Source organism: Solanum lycopersicum, chromosome 7, assembly GCF_036512215.1.
Source record: "Solanum lycopersicum chromosome 7, SLM_r2.1".
Lineage (NCBI taxonomy): Eukaryota > Viridiplantae > Streptophyta > Magnoliopsida > Solanales > Solanaceae > Solanum > Solanum lycopersicum.
Genome location: NC_090806.1, coordinates 2,156,075 through 2,176,822, shown reverse-complemented (window position 1 = coordinate 2,176,822; position 20,748 = coordinate 2,156,075). Strand labels below are relative to the sequence as shown.

General features: G+C 27.4%; 2 protein-coding genes across 2 annotated transcripts; both read right to left on the bottom strand.

Moving 5' to 3' along the window:
* Nucleotides 1-95: 95 nt before the first annotated feature.
* On the bottom strand, nt 96-3,850 carry LOC101246261 (uncharacterized). The gene is made up of 4 exons (XM_004242557.3): nt 2,966-3,850; nt 1,738-1,808; nt 763-1,288; nt 96-561 (listed from the first exon to the last, which is right to left on the bottom strand). Exons 1-4 carry the CDS (start codon nt 3,080-3,082, stop codon nt 367-369), a joined length of 909 nt encoding a protein of 302 aa, XP_004242605.2. The 5' UTR covers nt 3,083-3,850; the 3' UTR covers nt 96-366.
* A 3,183-nt stretch (nt 3,851-7,033) lies between these two features.
* On the bottom strand, nt 7,034-14,782 carry LOC101245667 (serine carboxypeptidase 24). The gene is made up of 9 exons (XM_004242555.5): nt 14,424-14,782; nt 11,415-11,522; nt 11,240-11,335; nt 10,860-10,952; nt 10,686-10,771; nt 9,513-9,916; nt 8,706-8,801; nt 8,194-8,299; nt 7,034-7,365 (listed from the first exon to the last, which is right to left on the bottom strand). The coding sequence occupies exons 1-9, from the start codon at nt 14,689-14,691 to the stop codon at nt 7,225-7,227; spliced, it is 1,398 nt and encodes a 465-aa protein (XP_004242603.3). The 5' UTR covers nt 14,692-14,782; the 3' UTR covers nt 7,034-7,224.
* Between the last annotated feature and the right edge of the window lie 5,966 nt (nt 14,783-20,748).

The following is a 20,748-nucleotide window of genomic DNA, read 5'->3' as shown; positions in this document are numbered from 1 at the left end:
TATCCATGTAACTTGAAAAAAAACATATCAAAACAATTCGAAAAGAGAAATAATGGAAGTAAACAAGCCATGACAAAATACTAAAAGATAGCAAATTTCAAGAACTACTGATGTATATATTTTCACATTGCCAATCAATATAGCATGTGTATCATTATCACTAGATATATCTGAGTTCTCTTTACACAAAGGCAAAATGCATACCTACATATTGAGGGGGGGAAAGACATCTAATGGTAACTTTTTTTTCATAACCGAGAAATCCTCGAGGGTCAGTAGAGACCTCTTTGGATAAGCTACAACTACCATAGCACTCGCTCTAGATCGAAAGTTTTAAGAGGTATTTATTGAAAATTAAAGGATGGATCAAACCCTCAAAGCAACAGGATCTTGCCAAGATATTTTCCGCTTCTCAACATGAGAAGTTCCTTCTCCCACATTCCTGCATATCGATAACTTTAAGTCTCTGTGCTGATCGTCATTTATGTTTTGAATTAGTCCTCTCTTTGGCTCCTCAAAGTTCAATGGTTCAAAGTTTGCTTGAGGCTCCTCTTCCCCTATCTGCAAAATGAGACGCCGAAGGCAAAGTGTTAAAATGTATTACACGTCAAATGTATAAAACAATACTCTCTTCCTTTTAAACTGTCCCAAAAGAAGTGTTGCATTTTTTTATTTCAAAACTCGTTCATTGTACATCCATAGAAATGTCATAGCATCTATATACACAAGTTCAAACTTGGGATTTCTTGTTTAGATACTTACCGAGATTTCATTCAAATCAATGACTGGAGCTCGACTAGGCAATACAACATCTTTCACAACATAATCAGTTTCCTGATTCAAATCAAAGACGGGTATGGTACTCCTCAAAACAAAACCATTCCCAGCGAATGACCTGTCATTCTGATTCAAATCAAACACTGGAGCTGCGTTTTGGAGCAGCATTTCCTTACCACTATACACTCTTGATTGGTGCTTCAAACCTGAAGAAACTGTACTACGATGAACAGCGTCTTTCCCAATCTGTAATGCCTGTTTATGATTCACAAGAATATCCGAAGGTGTCCTCTGTAATGAAGCTTCCTTTGCAACTTGAATCCTCGCTTTCTGTTTCAGCCTAGGAAGAGGGGGCAGTTTGTGTTGCTTCACCTCCTTTTTGCTATGAAATCGATCATTCATCCCATTTATACCGTATAACTCTGTGTTCAGCAGGGCTGCTCGTTCTTGCTGTTCAAGATGACCTGATGACTTCATCTGCAATAGGTATTTGTGTCTTCGGCGCAAGAAACTGCAAAGATGCGGAATGCATTTAGAGTAAGAATAAAAGAAAATTCTGCAAGCATACCAAAAACCAGTTGCATCAGAAAGAGGAGTATCCAGAATTTAACCTTTGATACTTCCCATTAAATCAATTACATTTTTCAAAACCATGGTTCAAAATTTAGTATTGGTTGACATCGAAGTAATTGAGCATGTATATCAATACTATGTGCAAATATATGTAAATTTCCACCTCTGGTATCTATAGATGCACATTAACAGCAATATGAATCACAGTTCAATCATCAATATAATGTTAAAATTCTCCAGACACACGACCAATTATCCAAACAATTTAGCCTCAACGTGGTTACTAAGTTGACCTTAGACGATCATTTTGTAGAGCCTACACTACATAATGCAACAGACTTGCGCAAAACTCAGAAAAAGAAAAACAAGTCGACAACAAAAACTTACTGAACTTCAGCAAGTAATTTTTGTTTCCTCATTTTCATGTCCTCCAATTTGTTCCTCGTGTTATTAGTGTCCTGTAAATAATTGTAACAAATAAGATGCACGTAAATTAACTGAATATGCACAACCACACAGTATGGTTATGATGGATTCACATACAAAGATTAGTTAAAAAAAAGATACTTTATCAAAAGATAAAACCAGAAAACGCATCACTAATACTCACTAAACCACAAATATTATTATAACAATAAGCATCACGTGGCTTAAAGTTTCTCAATGGGCATGCAACTGACAAAGTTCTCAATTCTCTACATAAGTTCTTCAATTCATAAACATAACTAAGGAAAAAACAGGAACCAAGATAAGACAACTGGTGAAAATAAGCAAATCCGGGAAAAGCCCCGATCGTTTTTTAACAACCGTGACTGAGCCAACTTACGCACACCTCAACTGATTCCATTGGGTACTAGCCACCTCCCACCAGCACAACTATCGTGTAACTCAACTAATTTCACGGGTACTTCCTACCTCCCAACAGCATAAAGTCTAAAACTCATTCACAAGCATATCATCTATATTGATCTTTTCTTTCCATTGTGATCAATTACTAATACTCGCCATATCATAAACAAATTCATTCACAAAGCTAAGGAAAACACAAGAACCAACATAAAACAACTGAATAAATAAATCCAGGGATAGCCCCAATCATATTTTTACAACCACAGTGTCTGAGCCAACTCAGGCACACCTCAACTAATTCCACGGGTGCAACCTCCCACCAGTATAAGATCTTGTAACTACTAATTCAAGAGGTACTTGCTAACTCCCACTAGCACAAAGTCTAAAACGTAATCTCAACCATATCATCTACATAGTACTATAGATCTTTTCCTTCCATTGTGCCAGATTACTATACTCTCTATATTCTAAACAAAAGTCCTTCAATTCATACACAAAACTAAGGAAAACACAAGAACCAACTATTGAATAAACAAATCAAAGCTGAAAAAGGCAGGAAACACAACAAATCAAAACCAAGAACAGTTCCTCAAACAACAAAAACACCAATAGAAATCTAACTACATGAAGCTCCACCAGAGACAAATCAACAAACCGTTCTACACAAAATCCAAAAAATCACACAACAATTTCTTTTTTATCAACAATAAGCATAGATCTTCAAAACTACAGGCCAATAACAACCCCAATTTTCTATCTTTTTTACCTTATGGAGTTCCAGATAGTCCTGCAATAGAGTCTGATGCTTCAATCTAGCATTATTCTCCTCAAACACCACATAAGGTGATGATTCTAAAGCAACCCTTTTCATCTTCTTAGACATATGAATCAAATCACAGAGAAATCAAAACAAACAAATGCTTAAATCACAAAAAGAACCAATCTTTGAAGCAAATAGACAAAACCAAGAAAAGGGTATGGCGGCAGAAGAAAGAAAAGAAGGAAAAGTAAGAGAAAAAGAAGCGTGTGGAAGGTAAAGACAGAACAATAATACAAACACAAATAGGTTAAGAAAGAAAAAAGAAAGGGTAATTGCGAAAGAATAGAAAAGACAGAACACAATTGGGGTGGGGGGTGGGGGGGTTGGAGAAGAGATAAAGAGTGTATTGTGGTGAGAAAGTTCTCTGTGAAAACTCTGACCAAGACAAACCCACATAAACCGGTAAACAAGGAAAAAGGAACAAAAATAACAAACAGTAATAGTATACAAAAACATTGTGTTTCTTGTTTGTTGTTCTTTTAAGATAGTGATGAAGATGGAGAAAAAGGGGGGGGGGGTAGGGGGGGTTTGTAGCAGAAAGGGTATTTGTGGTAAAAATTGTGTCTTTAGGTTTGATGAGTTTGAAGACATCTACCCTTTTTCCATTCTTGATTTCTTTCATATTTTTTGGAGTTTTTCTTCCTATGCATAATTTTTGGTCCAGCTGGGCCATTAGAGAGAGTTTGTTGGTGTGGACTCTTCTTGATTTTGTGGCAGGGGGGTGGGGTGGGGTGGGGTGGGGGTTGTTTAGGGGGGGGTGTAATTTCTTGTTTCTTGAATCATCTTCTCTCTTAGCTTTCTGTAATAAGATGTAGAAGTCATCATAGAGATGTAGGAGAATAGAAGAAAAATCAGGTAATTTATGAGGTGGACTTTTTTGTTGGATTTGAGGGGTGGGGTGGTGGGTGGGGGTGGGGTGGGAGAGGGGGGGGGCTGTTCACTAGTGATGAGGCCATGGATTTTGCTGAAAAAGAGCATGAGTTAGAAAGAGAAGATGCTTCTTTTCTCTTTTTCTTCTGATTAAGTATGGCAGAGTTTATTGGTTGAAGGAAATGACAAGAATGGTCCCTTACTTTTGAGATTTGGTTTAAAATGGTGTCTTTAAGTATTTCTTTATGTAGTTTTGACCCATAGAATTGGTCAAAAGTGAGTGTATATACATACATATATATGTGTGTGTGGCATGTGACTTATGTTTTATGTTATTAAACTTGCACTTCATGTATTTTGTTTTAGTTCTGTTCAACATATTGTCTTTAGACGTTAAGGTTTGTTTTTTAATTACTAATCGATCGTTAACTATATTTCGTTACTTGTTGATCAATGCTATGTACTTGCAAATAACATATAATATGTTACTTCTTCTTGAATGTACCTAGTAAATTCATTCATCAACAAACAAAATAAATGGATTGAGAGTTGATCCTTAGTGCAACCTCGTCTCGACTAAAAAATGTGTTGAGTTCCTCACAATCTTCAACCAGGTCTTGGCTCTATCGTTCACCTCCTTAATCACTATGATGCATGTCACAAATAAACCTATATACTTCAAACATCTACTTAAACCTTTCTGTACTTTATTGTATGTTTTTTTGTAGGTCAATGAATAGTATAGGTTAGTTTTTTTCTTTCTATAATGCTCTAACAAATCTCTTTAAAAGATGAAAAACTTTCATTGTGTCGATCCTCTCAAAATGAATTTAAATTTTTCTAAAAAATAAACACGTTTCTCTCCATCCTTATCTCGATCAATCTCTCTAAAACCTCCATAGTATGACTTGGTAGTAGTTTGGTACCCCTAGAGTTGTTACAATCTTAAAAAAAAAAACATTTAAGGGACTTACTTTAATTTATCTCAAACATCAAGGAGTATTTTTATCATTTTCAATTATTTTGTTGTCTACCTTTGGTAAAACTTGTGATGTTTTCTCTGTGATAGTGATGGGCTTTTTCTATACATTAGCATGTTCTTTTACCATTATACCCTCCTTTTTGTTTTGAAGTGCTCCTTCTTGACTTTAGTTCAACATTCACCAAATTCTAATATTGGAAAATGGAAACCATGAGTGTGAAGCTTTTCTTTCAACTCTGTCAGCCATTAATATTTGTTGTGTGTCATGTGGTCTCCACCTATTTGAAATGATAAGGTTAATTTTGGCATTATTTATTTAATTCACGTCTTTAGACGAAGAATAATTAAATACAAATACTTTATCAAGGGTAAATTAGTCATTTAACATGAAAAACCAATAGAATCACAAACGAGCTCGATCAGCTCGAGCTATATTAAATTTCCTTACTTCATTATGGCCTTGCCATTGGCCGAGGATCTTAACGAGTTCATTTACTTTAAATTAAATTATATCAAGCAATCGCCTTTTTCTTTTATAAATATATATTTATCTGACACACTTTCTATGTATATATAAAATATGTAAATAAGCCCTAACACATCCTAATAATAAGATGAATATAAGACATGAGACAATAGTTTACAACAAAATTATAGACATTTTTCCAATTCATTATAAACTATTGAGACATGTTCTTAATTGCCTATTTATTGTCCCTAATCCAATACACAGGGGTAAATTAGTCATTTTGACATGATGACAAATAGAGTTTAGGATGATATAAATAGAGTCTACTGGATGGGTGATCAGTCCATTCCATACCTAACTTTCTGAAATTGTGTGAAACCATCCACATTTCAAAAGTTACATACCTTACCCTATATTTAATATATCGTCACGAATAAATTCACAAAATTTAGAATTAAATATATTCGGTAAAAATTATTTTGAAATATTCTTAAACTAATATGCATCAAAAGTCGATATGATTCTTAATTCGTATTTCATAACTTAGAAATTTCAAATAAGAAACTCTGTCTTTGAGAAATAAGGAGTATCATTTACTAAATATAGTCTCAAATGGACCTACTAAATTTGGGCACAAAACAGATTCGGTTAGATATAATTTGAAAACATCATAAATCATAAACTAATACATATGAAAAACTTAGATGATTTTGAATTCTCATTTTGTGATCTAAAAAACTCTTAAAAAAGCAACGTCTATCATCAAAAAAACAATAAATATGATTTCAAAATTAGTCAAATATATACTAAGATCATATATATATCTCTAAACATCATGTCTACTAAAAATCGTCTCTCAATAAAATTCAAGCCCTCTGAAAGTCAATAAATTTAAAATAACTTGAAAAATTAATCAACTCAACTCTCGATATTTAAAATCCATGCATAATATAGTAAAATTGTTCCTTTTTAACATAAGAAACTACTAGTCATGTAGTTAATTATATGTATGTAGGGGCCTGATCTAGAAGTATGAGAAGGTGTTTGCTCCAATTTATTCGGTAAAAAATTAAGTTGTATATATAAGGAGATATTTTTTACTATTTCTGAATATATATTGGCTAGGGTAGAAATTGACTTATAATTCTAAAGGTTTAATATTTATCTCGAAATTCTATATTCAAAGATGTAAAATTTATTTTGATTGTTATTTAAATTTTATTTAATATTATCGTTAAAATTTATTATTACGTACAAATCTCATTATATATTTATTTATTATTTAATAATCATATTTTATTATTACCCTCACCCCTCTTTTTTTTTTTATATATATATTGATTTTTTTTTCAAATTACTGGGATATGATATTATGTAAAGATAAAAATGATATAATCAATCTACATTTTGTATTTATTCAAACAATACATACAGTATCATATAATACGATACACTATAAAGCAATACATTTATCCAAAAAAAGCAAAAAAATGGTTAAAAAACAATCAGAATGAAGACAAATATTTTTTTAAAAAATAAATAAATTTCTTCTTTAATTTTTAGTATGTGATAAATAAACTAAAAACTATCATCTCAAAAATATTTTAAGGGGGTGGGGGGAGGTGATTAAGGGGTATGGATCGAAAATAATAAACTTGAAATGTCAGTTAACAAAATTATTTTAACAATCTTAGATAGAAAATTAGTTGCCTTGACAATTCTAGATATATTGGAAATTGAGTTTTCAATACACAAATTTCAAATGAATATGATAATTTGACAAAACTCCCATAATTTTCTTGGGAGCTATAAATTAAAATTGCCCTTTTTTTTTTTATGACTTTCAACTTAAGATTATTGTAATCTTAATAAATTTTTATGAATTTATTTTGGTAATTCTTTGCCAGCCAAGAATGATTGAAAAAGAATCAATGCTCTTTTAGGTTGAAATAATGGAACTTCATGGCCAGCTCCTCTAATTGTTGCAAATGTAAGTCCATCGTACACTTCTGTCCATCCTCCCACCTATAATATAATATGATAGTCATCATTAATATGAGTTTCGACTCCGATTAAAGTCAAATTTAAGATTTAAAATTTTATTAGAATGACAAAGATAATTCTGATGTCTATCATAGGCGAATTCAAGATTATTTAAAATTTATTAAGTATGACAAAAGTTAACTTAGTGCTTATCATATATGAGTTCAAGATTTAGAGTTTATTTTATATATAACAAAACCATTTATAACGCTAATCAAATGTGAGTTTAAAATTTAAAGTTTATCTTATATAACAAAAGTATTTTTGATGTTAATCAGATATAATTCAAGATTTTAAATTTATTCCTATAATTCAATATTTTAAATTTATTCCTATAGTTCACAGGGTAAATTTTAACTCCGTCACTTATTAAAAGGAAAAATTACATGAATAAATACATTTTAAAAAATAATTACTGATTTTAGCGATACTTTTTGTTTATTATCATTTTATAGCAATATTGTGATAAATCTGTAATATGTATTAAAAATGAATTATGTATGCAATATATTTGAATTATAATTGTTTTTGAAATATCTTATGTTTATTTTGTAAAAAATTGTCACATTGTATTATAAGTGTATTAAAATGTTTGATAAATGTATTATCCATCAATAAAACTTGTATTATATTTGAATAATAAATTTATCTTTGTAATATATATATTAAACTTGTATTATAAGTGAATTAAAAATGATCAAGTGAAAAAGAAAATATTATTGCTATAAATATAAATATTTTTTTATTATAATATTATTTATATAAATTTCCCTTATTAAAATATTTAAAAATAGAGTGTATATTAATTACCTGAGTTCCAGAATACCAAGGATACCATGGAGTTTTAATCTTGAGATTAAGATGGCTTAGAGAGAACCTTGTGGCAGTCACTGGTACCACTGAATCTGTATCCCCACTGCATATATATTCAAATATATTTTTAAAAAAATTATTATTTTATATTGCGGTAAAAATATATCGTATCACGATAAACACGAAATTTAATCTCTAAATAATGTGTTTTATAATTGTGTAATTCAATAAATCGACTTCTGAAGATAAATTTTTGATATTATTGATTGGTCAGTACAATACTAACCACCTCTTTAACAACATTTTTTTTTATCGATATTGACTAAAAATCAATTTTTAACGATCGATAAAAAAAAATTATGTAGCACATTTCTATGTTTAACCAAAAATAAAATAATATATATATATATATATATATATATATATATATATATATATATATATATATATATATATATATATATATATATATATATATATATATATATATATAAATTGATTGGATTTACCTGAACATCCATATTCTAAGACCAGCAGCCATTAGTTTCTTATATATTGGTAGCATTGAATCATCAGAGTCCTTCCAATTCTTTAATAATATATCACTGTTTTATCAATGAAAAAAAAATAATGAAAATTAATTGTCTAAAATCATATAAAGAGATTATAAATATTTTTTTTAATAAATATATCCGAAACGATATTATGTCTAATCTAATAGTAAAAGTTAGAACGTATAATACTATTTACTAAAAACGACTCATTTTATTAATGGGTGAGATTCTAACACGGAGTTACTAACACTTGATAAATCAAGAACTGAGATGAGTCTAACTCTACTTTCATGTTAAATAAATGATATTGTATCTAATCCAACACCAAAAGTTAATTAGCTCATAAGATGAAATATTTTCTAATATCGTACAAGAATAATATATGTTGTACTATTGTCGAGCAGGGGCAGATCTACACTTGAGTTATACGGGTTCATAACAAACTTCGACTCATACCCTATATTTACAACAACATAACATGTGTAAATTTCACCTGTGGGATCTAGGGAGCTAGCGCAGAACTATACGTAACTTTTTCCATGGTTAGAAAGTTGGTTTTTAATAAACTCCGGCCATCAACTCAAAAAAGAAGGTCAATATTGACAGTCAAATAGCAAGATACAAAACAAATGAATCAACGGACCGAAAGGAAAATGAAACTACACTATTGCTAATACACATAAATAATTTGTCCAAACCCTAATAAACGTATGAAGTTTGTTTCAGAGAAAAACAAAAAAACTTAAAATTCTGAATCCGTACCTGCAAGCCGTCCACTTGTATGAAATCTTAGTGAGATTAGCATGCATAGCTCTTTGCACATCATGTCTATTAAAATATTCCTCAGCATAATTCTCAGTACATGGATCATAGCCAGATAATTTCCTATGAATAATTGTGTTCTTGAACCTAACATTATTATAATTTCTTTCATTTTGCACAATTTTACAAGATGGTGTATAAATACTATATTGATCAATTTGACCAAATTCATGGTTCACTGCATAACTCACTGATTCATCACATTTTTTTGATGAATTTTCAGATGTAAAATTGCAAAAATTCATTATATTTTTGTATGTTTTGTCTGAAATCATTGAGTGACTCCACCAATATGTAACAGTCCCAATTCCATCATATTTGTTATCAGTAACAGCATTTCCTACCTGTGTATTATCCCCCCAAAAAAAATTAAAAATTATATTATTTTTCGTTCGATGTCTGATATCATTTTTATGTCTACTTAATCAGGATTCATACTAGAAAGTCCGACTTTGGAGGGGTTATAAGTGTTCATATCAAAGGCGATTCGAATATTCTAAAACCTCTTATTAAAATGTAAGGGGTAATTGCACTTTCTAGTCCCTCGACTATCTACAGATTTTTATTTTGGTCCTTGTAATTAATAGTTGGTTAAACATATTTATTTAACCTTTAATTACTTTACTATTGAAAAAAAGAGTAAATTTTTTATATAGTCCATCAAAAATTTGCTCGTTGGAAAGATTTTTAACGCATTTTCTATCTGAATTCTCTAAAAGAACGAGCTAATTTTTGATAGGACGTTCGTCGAAAATTAGTGTTTTTATTAGTAGATATTGAAATAAATGGTTTTGATCCTTTCATAAAGAAAACATGTAATATTTAGACTACTTATACAAAGTATATTGTACTTCATTATTATGGATTAAAAAAAATATGAATTTAACATGACACATACATAGGTTATTAAATGGTTTGACACTAAATAGTTTGTTAAATTTGTAAGGATTCAATTAGCAATGCCTATTACTTATTTGTTGAAGGTTTAAATATGTTTAACCAAAAATTACAAGGACCAAATTTAGAATTTATTAATACGTGAGGGACTAAAAGTGCAAATTTCCCATTTAAATAAAAGATTTTAAAATACAATTAGATGAATTAATTACTTACCATGAATCCTTTAAGATTTATGATTGGATGTGAAAATTTCTTGTTATAATTGTAAATAGCCTGTGCTAATTGAGGAACATAATGCCCTGATAAACACAAAGAAAATGTTTAATAAGAATTAATTAGGGAGAATTAGAGATTAATTTTTTTTTAAAAATAAATTAATTAAAATACCTGCATAACTCTCTCCAGCAATATAAAAATCTCTATATTTATATTGCGGAAACCTTGACATCCATCTCGTGAGGAATATTAGTGCATCCTGAGCTGTGCCAAGAAATAAATTAATACGTCAATGTAGTTATATTTTAACGTCTAAATATATATCCACCCCTGCTTAAACTAAAAATAGACGTTAGATATACAATATACATGTAATATATATATCGGTTAAAATATTAAATAGTGAATCCTTTTAATGTAAAACCCCTTCTTCATATATAGTGTGAAGTTTTATTTTACACTATCATTATAATTTAAATATAAGTTAAAATAATACTATATATTACATTATTGAAAACATAAATATCAAGAAATTAAATGTGTATTTTTACCTGTTCTTTTATCCCCAAAATCTTTGAGATCAGAGCTTGTATTTGTATAAGAAAAACCAACACCAGCTGGAGATTCCAAGAAAAGTATATTTGCCACTGCATTTATAACATTTAAAAAAATTATTTTTTTTATTAAAGTAAAAAAAATTTTTTATAAAAAATATAAAAAAGTTACCTTTATTCCATGAATATTTGTTTAAATAGAGGGAAGAACCAGTTTTATTAATTCTAAATGGACCAATTTCTTCTGATGCCCCATATGCTATTGATGAACAACCTGGACCTGCATAGTGCAAATATAATTTCAACTTTGAGGTGAAAATTTATCAAAATAAAAATAAATAAATAAATAAATAAATAAATATATATATATATATATATATATATATAAATCTTTTAATGTATAATACATGTATAATTATGTATAATCATAGATGGGCTTGTTGCTTTGTTACTAGCATTTGTCTTAATATGTATCATGCATGAATCTATATTATATTAAGTCACGTTTTACGTATCAAACATTAAATGAAAAATTAATAAAATCAATTGTTAATGCCCTTTTTCCATGTTCTTAATTTATCTGATATATTTTTCTCTCAATTTTTTTTATATTTAAAAATAATTTAATTTTAAATTTTTATTTTATATTTATTGAAATGTTTTATAATAAGATAAATATTTAAAACTGGTTAACTTGCGAGTTCAATAAAAAATCTTTTCTTTCTTTCTTAAATTGATTATTATTTCAAAGTTTGTTGCATTTAAAAATCTTCTCTAACTTATTATTCACCCACCCATCATTTATTATCTTATATTATAATTATATTATATACTTTTCTCTCACTCTTTTTTTTTAAAAAATAAAAATAAATAAATTTCCAACTATCAAGTATTTACTCACAAGTCACAAGACAATGACCCTTCACTTTTTATTTTTATTTTTTAAATAAGTTTTTTTTTTTTTTAATAATGATAGGTCACATAAAATTCACCAATGAGATAAATAGTGTAACTATGAACATCATGATGAACATCACTATTTATTTTTAGTAGTTTCTGAATACGCATGCTTATTAATACTCGATGCTTTAAATGGTCACCATATTACATAGTTTTTTTTTTCGCTCGGAGATCGATATTTGTATTGTATTTTGATTATTCGAAATTTATTTTGTCGTATTTTATTTTTTGAGTCTAAGTCTATTGAGTCATATATACATGAAAAAAATTGAGACTTATAATACTTCTCATATAATTTTTAAATTTTTTATTTGTAATTTAAATATATTTAATTAATATAACAAAATTTGATTTAAAAAAATTAGTCAAAGAAGCAAAATATGACAACTAATATGTGATAGACCGAGTGTGTGTGTATATAGGAAGTTTTAACTTATAAAAATTTTCGACAATAGGTGTTCGATGCAGCACCTTCAATCTACGTAGTAATTATGTTACTGTTATGAGATATTTTAGATCACAAATTTCAAATATGTTATAGAGACAACTCTTGTTTCTTATTTTATTTGTGTGAGGTTTATAGTTTTTAGAAAAATTTAAAAAATTTCAAATTCACAAAAATTAAATTATTGGATTTTTAAAATTTAAAATTGTCTTATATAAATTGAAAAAAAAAACTAAATTGGATGAATCATGAATGCTAGAAAATGGAAAGAAAAGTACAAAAATAGTGAAAAAGGAGTTCTACTTTTGTGTTGAATTTGGAATGTTGTACTTTGTTTGTTTGTATGATAATATTGTGGAGATAAAGACTAAAAAGCATAGGCTAAAAATGCAGCTTTTTGTGTACATACAAACAAGGAATAAACTTTGAACAAAAAGGAATAACAAAGAATATGATGAGGTAAATTGGACACAAGGATATCACGAGCACTTAAACACAAGGAATATTATTTTTTATTCGACGTCTGATATTTATAATAAAATTTTGATTAATTTTAAATACAAGTCCTGAGATATATTAAAAAAAGAAATGCGTTAAATTAAGATTTATTTTTTCATCCCAGTCCTTGAATTTGAAATCTTTCAAAATGATTGATTATGGAGGAAGGTTTTATTTATTTAATGGTAACTATGCAATTTTTTTAAATTTTTTTAGGCTCATTTTCGACTAATTTCGAGGTCGCATCTGATAAGATCCAATAAAAGAAAAAAAATCTTTTTATCGATTCAATATAACAAATTTTATCTATCTTATTATTTCAATTAATGATAATTTTATTAGATGGACCAAAAATCAATCGAATATAAAATTATTTTATGTTTAATCGATAATATTTTAAACGAATTGAACAGACTAGCAATACCTTTTAAAATCATATTTAACACCCCTAGATGTATTTGGGAAGGATCTTTTCCTCCAATACATTGTTAAATTAGAGGCAAAAATCAAATTAAAATTACATTAATCATATTTTAAAATCGATCAATTCCTAAAATGAGATTGTTTTGATAAAAATTTGAATTAGTTAGATTCTAAAGCAGATATCAAACAATCGAAATATAAATAGAGAAAAAATATTCTTTTTTAACTTAAAAGCATTAATATTATTTCATGCTATATAACAATTTCTATCTAACTTATTTTTTAAACAAACGATCCCATGCTATGAGTACATGTATCATGTGTTGTCCTTATAATTAATTTCATTATCATTAAACAACTATTGCTTTGATTTTAATTAAGTTTTGACTAATTATCAATATTTTGCGTGGATAAAATATTTCTGGTTTGTTATTAAAAAAAAAATCTTTTGTTACAATTAAAATAAAATCAACTCTAAAATTCTCTAGCAACTAGACGAATCTAGAATTTATATTTAATGAATTACGATTGAACTAATTCTACTCATAAAATTATAGGCCAAAATAATTTTTCAATTACTTTCACATACATTTTCTAATCAAAAGTATCGATCTCACTTGAATCGGTTAATTCTATTCTCCCTTCGCCTCGAAATTCACTCCATCAGGTGGTGAAAGTTAGTCAATTAATTTTTTCCTCGTCAGAAAATTATACTATATAGTACTCATACAAGGAGGGGCCCAAACCCTATACCTACTGAACGAAGGTAGAAAAATTGTTTCTGCTATATACAGGTAAATCTTGAACATATTTAACGAAATTTCTTGTTTTTGAAAAGAAAATTGGAGTACTAACCTCCATTGAGCCAAAGAACAAGAGGTTTCTTCTCATGGTGAGTTGTAGCTTGTGTTAACCAATAGAACAAAGCTCTTCCATGTCCTTCATTGACGGAAACATAGCCGGAAAACTGCGAAAACGTCACCGGAGGTTGTCCCGGAAGTGTTGTGATCCGATCCAATTCTTGTTCTTTTGTTGTTAGAGCAATAACAACACTAATAATGGTTAGTAGTAGAAATTGGCTCATGAAAAATGAATAATAATTAGCTCTAATTTGGGATGCCATTGCACTTATAATTTCAATAATATGTATGTCACCTAAATAAGATGGAGGAGTATATATACATGAACATATATGGTGCTTACTATAAGTTTCTTGTTTGTTTGTTTTTGTTTTGGTTTATAGGTGGGGGGGGGGGGGGTGTGTGTGTGTGTGGAAGTTAATGAGTAAGGTATAGATGAGGTAAGAAAAAGTAAAAAAATTGTGATGGTGTCTGGATCAGTTTGTGTGTGATTTGATTTATAATATATTTATTGACAGATACTAGATCATAGATGTGATATTATCTGAAATATACGTAATATAGTAGATATGATTAAGGTAGATGATCGAATCATGTACAACATATGATACTAAAAAAATTGTGATTGGTACAAGCAAGCTTGATTATATCGCTACTTATAATTTTATAAGGTATTTGCTGTATTATCACACTGGCTAATATATGTATCAAGTAACTGTATATATTCATCACCAACTTAGAAAAATAAGACAAAATCGCTTAATCTTTTTGTCTTCGCTAAAACTTAAATCTAAAACATTATGATTCTCTCAATTTTAATTTATTAATGTTAATTAGTTTACATAAACATAAGAATTTAACTAATATTCACCAATGATATAAAATAATTAACCAATAAAACTTTTATTTTTTTTATAGTTACTAGTACACTTGCTTATTTTCAAGATTGCAAATCATTTCTCTCTCCATATAAGGTAAACTTTTATAATTATAATAATAGGGTGTTTTGAAGGGGTGAGATGAAATGTAATGATGGGGGTGGTGGGGTGTGTGACTTCAGCACTAATGTTATATTTAACATTAATAAAGTAGTTGTAGTCTTGTTAGAAAATGTGGACCTTGAACTTGTTTCAGACATTAATAATATTTTCTTCGTTCTATTTTACGTGATATTTTTCATTTTTCGAGAATCAAACAATTTAACTTTGATCAAATATTTGCATATGGAATTTTCAAAATTTTTTAAATGAAATTTATATATTTGTAAACTACGTAAAGAATACTATAAGTCACAATAATTGATAATTCAAAATGTTAAAAGGATCTACGAAAAAATTACAGTTAAAAAAACACTTGTTTAAATCTCGAAATACGAAAAGTATCACATAAAATAAGACGAATGAAGTATCACTTTTGAGTATTAAAGATGTGTATTACTGTAATAATTAAAATGTGTAACTGACTTTTCGAGATAAACTTAAAAAAATTCCTGTGTTTTCCCTTTTAATTATTAAAAGTTGGGACCTTTTTTTTTTTTGTCCCTCTCCCTTTCTCCATCTTTTTCTTTTTTTAAAAGAAGAAAAGGGAATTTCCTTTTATGAAGTTGTTAAATTAGGGATGGCAAAATTGACTTGAAAATAAGACAGAATCAAAATTTGAAACTTATAACTTGTTTTTATTACTTAATTTGTAACTATCATAAATTTTATAAAATAAAAATTATTAAATTCATTTGAGCTAATACTGATACTTTAAATTCGTCTCTACCTAACAATAAATGGATGAAAGCATTCAAGAATATGCTTCTAAGGGTATCTTGGTAATAACTACAAAAAGATATATAATTATGTTTTAAAAAAATTATAATTTCATAAAAAAATTATAATTTTAAAAATTATAAATTTTAAATTCGAATATATTCAATTTACCTTCCACATACATCTCTAGCTTTATTAGAAATAGTGGTCCAATGAAGTAGGAAAAGAGAAGGACAATAGGTTAAAAGAGAAGAATTAATAGAAAGGTGTGTGGGGTTTTAGATTATATTCTATAAATAATTATATAGTACAAGAGAAAAAAGTTATGCATATAGTCCAACTGACAAAGATTGCATTTTTATATATTTTATAAACAAATAAATTATAAATATAACAATAGAAAAAAAAACATTATAAATTTTGCTATTCTTGATAATTGAAAAAGCAATGAAGATTTTCATCATTATTACCTATTACTATGGTGTACATGTAGATTTTTTATTTGTATTTATCTATAACACAATGTCCAAATCATAAAAATAATGACAAATTAGCAAAGGTATTTGATTAGACAAACTGAATAAAAAATTATGGTAGTCAAAGTTTCTATTCATGAATATGACTATTCTCTAGTATAATATACATAATATTATCTTTTTTTAATGTTTAAGGAGAGGGGGGAAGGAGTAGAATTTATTTAACCATTGATGAATATGATGAGGTAAAAATTATCGATAAGAAAATTTTTAATCAATAATACCTATCGAATTGAAATATGATATGTCAGAAAGAAATTTTTAATAAATTAATGATTGTGAATGAAGAAACATATGTAAAGAGTGTTCAATTAAATAGGTTATACACGATGACTTTAATTTGAATTGGTGGAGCTTCCATGTATGTTGATTGATTTCAAGTTTATATAACGCGTATAAATTCTGATCGAATTTGATTTGATGATTTAGTGAGTATCGAATATCAAATAATTATAATTTTTAAAAAATAGAGTTTATGAGTGGATTATCAACCCTATCTAATCATTCCCTTTTGGTTTAATCTATCATCATGTGAATTTTATAGATTTTAATATTGTGTTTGTCAAATATTGAAGTGGGTAAAATCATTTAATTACTCATTGCTAAATCATCCATGTGATGTGTCATTAATTAATTAATACCATGATAACATTATTATTATATTTTTCCTTTTTAGTTTTATTTATTTATTTCTCAATTGTTACAAAAAATGATGTTATCTAGATATTTGGCCACCCTCAGTTTTGTCTTAAGTTATGTTCTATTCAGTAGCCCAATATAGTTGCCCAATAATTGTGTTTTAAATTACTAATATTTTTTTAATTAATTTGATCAATTTTTAAAAATATAAATACAGAGTTCAAAAATTAAAGTTACTGAATTCGGTCAAACCCGTAAACTATTTTCTAATTCCATCTATGATTTTATGTGAAGTGTATATACGATCATTATAAGTTTCTTCTTTTGTAAGACTCAAAATAACTAGTTACTCATAAGAACTTGTACACGATAACAAAACTAAATAATTGTTCATATTTATCAAGTAATAATGTAAAAAAACTAAAAAAATAAAAATAATTACCATCTCTAATTCATTTGTTTGCTATATATCTTAATTTATATTTTTATAGTAATAGATAAAATTACTAAATTTGGTAAGTAAAGCACAATTATTGGCTTGATTTTATGTGAATACTATAAAATGAGTTTATAATTAAGTTTATTTGGTCAAATATAAATATGATAAGAAACAAATTAAATATAACTATATTTTGTCAAAAATTATAAAGGGGGTATACAGCCTGCATTTTTCTATATCATTTTTCGTAGTATACCTAACAAATCGAAAAAAATAATCGTAACACCAAACTTTTTTTATATGTTTGTTGGCTTTAGGGGGGTATCAAAGGACAATAATTAAAATTATTATTAGTTTGGTACATTTGAATAGGATTTATCAATTCCATATAGTGTTAAATGCATGTCGTTGATGAATTGTATAACTTTTACCACTTGTATATGTCCTACAAATGTGCATTAATCTTTCATAGGTCTCACAACCCTAAGCTTGTCTCCTATCGTCGATCGGTAGCAGAATCAGAAATTTTAATTCAAAGTTACGGAACTTAAATATGTAACTTCGAAGTCATTTGTCAACCTCATTAGTACTATTATATGCTAATCTATGTAAATATATATATATATATATATATATATATATATATATATATATATATATATATATATATATATATATATATATATATATATATATAAGATGAGTATACACATTTTATGAATTTTGAGTGTTTTATTTATTCATATCGAATAGCGAGCGAATGAATCTTCTTTTCGTTGAAACTTAATATATGAAAGATCAACTTTGTTGTAAGACGTTGTGATCATCACCAACTTTACGAAGATTTAATTCTCTTTCAAAAGCTTGTAACAATAGTTTCGATAAATCTCAACTGAGTGCTCCACCTTTTCAAATAATCAATTCGTCCGGATAAAAGATTTCAGATGGTAATTTTTTTATATTCCTCGATCTCTGTTTAAAAATAAATGTGAAAAGTTATATTTCACAATGTATCTTTTATATACAATATAATTTTTTAACGAATAAAATTCCTAACAAAATAAATTTGCAATAAAGAAAAAAGTACATTGACTCTAGGGTTTTTAGGATCCCACAAGAGCCAAAAAAGTCAATCAAAACCTAAAAATAACTATAATAAATTGTTTGCTTTGAATTGAAGTCTCTAAATATATAGTATAAGATTGAGATCTTGCCCTAGATTTATGAGATGTTGTTTCCCCAACTTTTAATATATCATCACTTTTATACTAAACTATACGCGTTAAATAACTTTTATTGCTAAATAATAAAATATCTCATGACTGAAATTTGAGGAGATCTAGAATATACATTGATCTTATATCTCATAAATTAAATATGTTGTCCATGTTTTAAAGTACATTGATTTTTCGAATTTCACAGCTGAATTATAATGCATGTTAGTTTTCTTAGCTACCTGAATTATTATCAACTATTTATCAAACAAATCAACTATCAGTTCTTTTCTTTTCTTAGATGATGATAATATACTTACGAAAACTAATAATTGAGGCGTGTTTTGATATAAAACACGTAATAGTTTAGATATAAAATTCAAAAAAATAAAATACTTTACATTTATATTATTAGATGTTATCTAATTAATTTATATTAATATAGACCTTCATATTTACATCCCTAGGAAAGACAAAGACCATCAAATCAAAATATCACTTCTATAAGACTATATGGTACCCTACTCTTTGACCACTTCATAGTTCATATTTTATATCATTAAATTGTCAATATCGTCATATGATACATTATTTTTACGCAAAAACATCATATTAATATTTTTATCGACTTAATTTACTTGGGAACAACTTTAGATATATGAGATTAAAGTTGTGAAAATTCATGTTTGAAGTTTGTGAAATTTTTGAATTAAAATATATTTATGTGAAATATGATCATAAGATTTTATACTATATAACATATAATATAAAAGCACAATTAAATTAATGTAATTTTTTGATGAAAAGATATCAATTAACTTCTTTTTAAATCTTTTCGCGAATAGATGAATTTATTCTTTATTTTTGTTAGCCTCCATATATATGTATATATATATATATATATATATATATATATATATATATATATATATATATATATATATATATATATATATATATATATATATATATTTTATGTATAACATTGATTATTCATCTGTTAGGTTATTTTTAGTGGAAGTGATTTAGTGAATGGTTATTTAAGTAAATTATATAATAAGGTTAAATGTAAAATAGTTTGTATAGAAGTGATTATTTGTTTAAGAAGATATGGGCCTCAGTGATTATTCAGATTCAGAAGCCCAAATTGTTTAAGCCCATTTGACTAGATAATGACTATAGTGGGCTCAAAACGGATCATTAACACTTTTGATTATTTTATGTCTCTCGTAATAAGTAATTTTTTTCGGGTATAATTTAATATTTTCGTATTATCAGTAATATTTATGATTCAAACACAACACACTAAATGCGTAAATATCCATTTTTAAATATCAAATAATATTATCAGTACATAACGACTAACGAGTAATCAGATAATTCGAACAGATAAGTTTGTTATTGAAAGTGGAGCTTGAGTTTCCACTAAGAAGTAAACATACGAATTATAAAGAAGTCAAAGTAATTTAACATCTATTTAATGTATCTAAATATAATTTTAATCTTGTAAACATGTAATTTTTCTACGGAGAGAGTTTAGATGATTGCACTATAGTACCCTAGCTTCGCCAATGCCTATTATATATATAGATAGATTTGGCTGTATATAATAATGACCTAGTAAGTAATGTATGATTGGATCTAAAACTCGAATATAAATTCAATATAATTCATTTTTTGCTCGAATTTATACTAAATTTTGAATTTAAAATTAGAATTCGTAAAGTTAAAATCT